We start from the raw sequence: 4,491 nt of genomic DNA, 5'->3' as shown, positions 1-4,491 counted from the left end.
GATGAAATAAATTTCGATTTCATTTGATATTCACAAAAAAAAATCAACTATCTAAATTTTTAATTTTCCTAGAGATAACCTGTGATTTTCACGGGTAACAAAACTAGTTTGTTTATTATAAGGTAAGGATTGGTTAATAATAGAGAGAACATGGAGTATTACCTACACATTATTATTAAACATAAAATTATCCATCAAAAACTAAATACATAAGTTAAAATATATGTGGATTACCTAACCCGGGATTAACACTAACAAATCGACCTGACTTGCCACCTATTGATGACCCGACCCGGAGATGACTCTACATGAACCATAATCGACCCAACAAAACCCTAACCCGATATACCGGACCTGCTTTGATCTGACCCGTAACCGACCTGAGTGACCCGATTGCCAAAAATATCGTATACAGTCATCAGTCGTCCAACTCATTTTCCTTTTCTTAATGTTGTTCTTGTTGTAACCAAAAAAAAAAGAGCTAAAATTATCAATATTGAGCAAGAGAGAACTGAAGTCGACAATACAAAAAGCTTGTTGCTAAAATTAACCTTTGCATGATAGAAGATCATCAAACAAGATTTCTCTGTCGACATAATATATGATAATAGCTAATTATTTTTCTAAATTTGTCATGGCTACAATGTCGAAAATTTGATAGTATACGCATATATATGTTGGTTCAAAAGGCTGTTAACTCATTTGTATTAATACTGCAATATAACTATTATGTTGATTCAAAAACATGTGACTTGGCAATCTGCAATTTTGCAAAGCATATCAAAATCTGCAAACTAGCGACTCGACATCAGAGGCCTCAAAAGAAAAGGGCGCCAAGACTTGAGTACCCATCTGCAGCATTGGCAGGAGAAAATTCTTCTTCTACTATTCCCCAAATTAGGAACGCTGAAGCAGCGGCAGAAGCTAAACCCAATAAACATCCCCTCCTTTGTACCCTAAGTCCTGTCTTGTGGGCGAGTATAATCTATGCAGCGAGGTAATCTATCCAGTTCGGCAATTTCTTTTAAACCTCTGGATGCATTCACTGGTGGCAGAGACAGTGGCGGCTTAGATGGCAGCCTAGGACCAATGTAGCCTGCTAGCTTCTCAACTGGTACCTTAATCACATCAGTGCCAACACCAATATCACTTTTATGACGGGTCATACAATACAATCCAGCTCCTACTGCTACACTCACAGCAGCCACAGGATTCTTTGCGACGGCCACAGCATTACTTATTACCTTTGCTACCAGAGCAATAGGTACAGCTGCAGTTACTGATGTCACTTGACCGCTCCTTCCTAACCCGTTTTTGTCTAATAAACCTGTTTTACAGTAGATAGCAAAGTCCTCACAATTGTTTATGACCATATCATAGTTTCCAAAACCATGTTGTAGAAGATAGTTGGCCCTATGAATGACGGTTTCAGACAGGTCAGGCTGTGCAGTGGTGCATGTTCCAGGTCTTTTGACTTGAAAGGTAAACTTGGTGACTCCATACTTGAATAAGCGGAGTGATCCTTTCCCTAGAAAGCAGTCTATACAGGATAATACGACCCCACTATCTGGTTGCCTGAAACCGCAATCAGTTGAAGCAGGGCATGGAGAAGGGTGATCTACTTTTGAAGTCGAATGACAAGATGAAGTACTTAGTCCTACTAAACCACCATCAGTTGGGTTTGTGAAGTGAACAACTTTGTTTCCTCCAACATATATGCCTTGTCACATAAAACCACAACAACGGGAAGATGTTAGTCTTAATCCTTTGTTTAGATACAAAATATGGAGAGAAAGGAAAGGGAGGAGGAAGGAGTCGAATTGCAAAGGAAAATCCTTATAGCCTACACCTACAACCGACCCTAAAATGAACCAAATTGCAATCATGGTAAACACAATGTGACCCATTTTTTGATTTATGCAATGACAAACTCTACTGTGAGGACTTCACAATCTACTGTAATTTGTAAAACAGGTTTATTAGACAAACTCGGGCTAGGATGGAGCGGTCAAGTGTCATCAGTAAATGCATATCATCCCTTAGAAAATTAAATGGTCCTTTCATTCTCATCAGTCTGTGCCAAATCAAAGGGAAACAAATGATTGGAACGGAGGAAATACTACGAAACATATCACCTCATTAGAAAATTATGAAATGAAAAATGCACACACCAGCAATCTCCTAAAGCTATGGAACACAAGTTAACGAGTTGATACATTCAAACTTGTTTTTTGTTTTCATTCATAAGAGTCGGGAACTAAAACTAATCGTAAACCGCTGTTAAGAAAGAAAGAGAGAGAATACCATGATGAGAGTAAGTATAACAAGCTCTCCAAGTGTAAATGTGGTCACCAGGTTTAATGTCCTCCTTCCTCACCCTGTCGCTTACCAGACCCATCGTCTCTCCAAATCTATTTCTCAAAATTCAATGTCAATGTTTATTCTTTGGAATGAGAATCACTTGATGACCCTTTTATTATATTCTGGTGTATGGAGTGTGGAGGGTATGTTAAGGGTCATTTTAGATTTCATTTACGAGGCAACATTAGTTAAGATACATCATACATGATACATCCCCTTTACTCTCCTGCACTTTAATACGCTCACTTTCATTTTTCTGACATTGTCGTTCTCACGCCGAGATTTCGTGATACTTATGAAAACTCTTTTCGTAAGCATTTTTAATGGTATAACTAGTTTAATTCCCCGTGAAAATCACGGGACTTTTCTAGCTCTTTTTTAATAGTTATTGAATCATGTTTTTATTATTCTCATTTGATTGTTGTAGTTATGTGATATGTTTTTGCTCGACATTATAATACTTTTCTTAGTTTACAACTTTATTAAAATGATAATATTATGAAAGTATTAGGGAGTATTACCATAATTGTAAGTTTAAAAATAATTAATGGTATTTAATCACTAAAATATTTTTCAGTCATTTTCTCTAACCGTTTATTCAAATGAAAAAATAAATAAATGGGATGGGATGGGCATAATAGATAAAATCATATAGATATTCATGAAACATTCTCAAGTTAAAAATTCGAAATTAAAAGACATGTTACCCATTTAACCGACTTCATTAAAAATATACGAGAATATAATATTATACTTATAAATTAAACTTAATTTGCTTTGGTCGATACATTTGAAATCTATTGTACTTTAATACAACCCAAACAAATTCACTACACATTATCAGTTGTGAATACATTAAAAATTTCACAAAAGCATTCTATCAATATTAAAGATGTGAGACTAAAAAACTAAGATTATAATTTGGTTAAGATACTAGAGTTTGTTCACCAAAGCTTGACTTCCCTCCATCATAACAGATAGTCATATCTGATCATCAACGATATCAATTGACTTCATCAACATTCAACAACGCCAAGAATGAACTATACAGTACATATGTTTGTCATATTCTTCTATATTCTTCTATTTTTCCTCTTATCTCTTTCAATGGAAAGTTTTGAAAAATCTAATAGAATATGTGTGTAACTGTTATGAGAAAGATTTCTTATTATTCAATGATCAAATATACAACATACGTCCTATATATATACACTACATTGGCTTGCTCATCAAGGTAAATCTATCTAATTAGGAAAACTAATATTAGGAATATACAAACTAAGGTATTATATATTATTTACTAAATATTACCATATCGTCACACTCCCTCTCAAGTTGGAAGTACTCCGTTCCAAACGCCCAACTTGTTAACGATATGATCAAACTGTTGTTTCCCTAATTCCTTCGTAATGATGTCAGCTAGCTGCTCACCCGTCTGGACCCAACATGCTTGAATCGTCCCATCCATCATTCGTTGCCGGACAAAATGACAGTCCACTTCGATGTGTTTCGTTCTTTCATGAAATACCGGATTTTTCGCTATTTTCATTGCGGCCTCATTATCACAAAACACCATCACTGGTTGAGTGTATTCCACACCCAATGAACGAAGAAACGACTTCAGCCATATAATTTCACATGTCAAATTTGTCATTGCTCTATACTACGCCTCTGTCGTAGATAATGAAACCGTCATTTGCTTTCGCGTCTTCCATGAGATAGGTGATCCACCTAGACTAACAAAGTACCCTGTTCTCGATCTTCTTGTTAACGCACAACGAGCATAATCCGAGTCTGCATATCCAACCATCTCTAATTTCCGTCCTCTTGCCAATACAATTCCTTGATTCACCGTTCCCTTGACATACTTCACAACCCTCAAAGCCGCTTCCCAATGCTCTTTTCTCGGCTCTTGTAGGAACTGTGACAGTACATGGACAGAATACACAAGCTCAGGCCTTGTAATAGTCAAGTATACCAATTTCCCAACAAGTCTCCTATACTTGGTTCAATCTCGTAAAACATATCCTTTGGCCAAGTCAAGACCGTGCTGCTGCTCCATCGGAAAACCTACTGGTTTTGCGCCTTCTAGTCCGGCTTCTTGAATAATTTCCCGAGCATACTTTTGTT

At 36.5% G+C, this 4,491-nt stretch overlaps 1 protein-coding gene across 1 annotated transcript; it reads right to left on the bottom strand.

The window, feature by feature from the left end:
- Positions 1 to 711: 711 nt before the first annotated feature.
- On the bottom strand, positions 712 to 2,398 carry LOC141594366 (protein LEAD-SENSITIVE 1-like). The gene is made up of 2 exons (XM_074414438.1): positions 2,305 to 2,398; positions 712 to 1,720 (listed from the first exon to the last, which is right to left on the bottom strand). The coding sequence occupies exons 1-2, from the start codon at positions 2,396 to 2,398 to the stop codon at positions 957 to 959; spliced, it is 858 nt and encodes a 285-aa protein (XP_074270539.1). The 3' UTR covers positions 712 to 956.
- Between the last annotated feature and the right edge of the window lie 2,093 nt (positions 2,399 to 4,491).

The sequence above is a fragment of the Silene latifolia genome, chromosome 8 (genome assembly GCF_048544455.1).
Source record: "Silene latifolia isolate original U9 population chromosome 8, ASM4854445v1, whole genome shotgun sequence".
NCBI classification, from domain to species: Eukaryota; Viridiplantae; Streptophyta; class Magnoliopsida; order Caryophyllales; family Caryophyllaceae; genus Silene; species Silene latifolia.
Note: the sequence above shows the minus strand (reverse complement) of the source record. Positions and strands in the feature narration are given on the sequence as shown.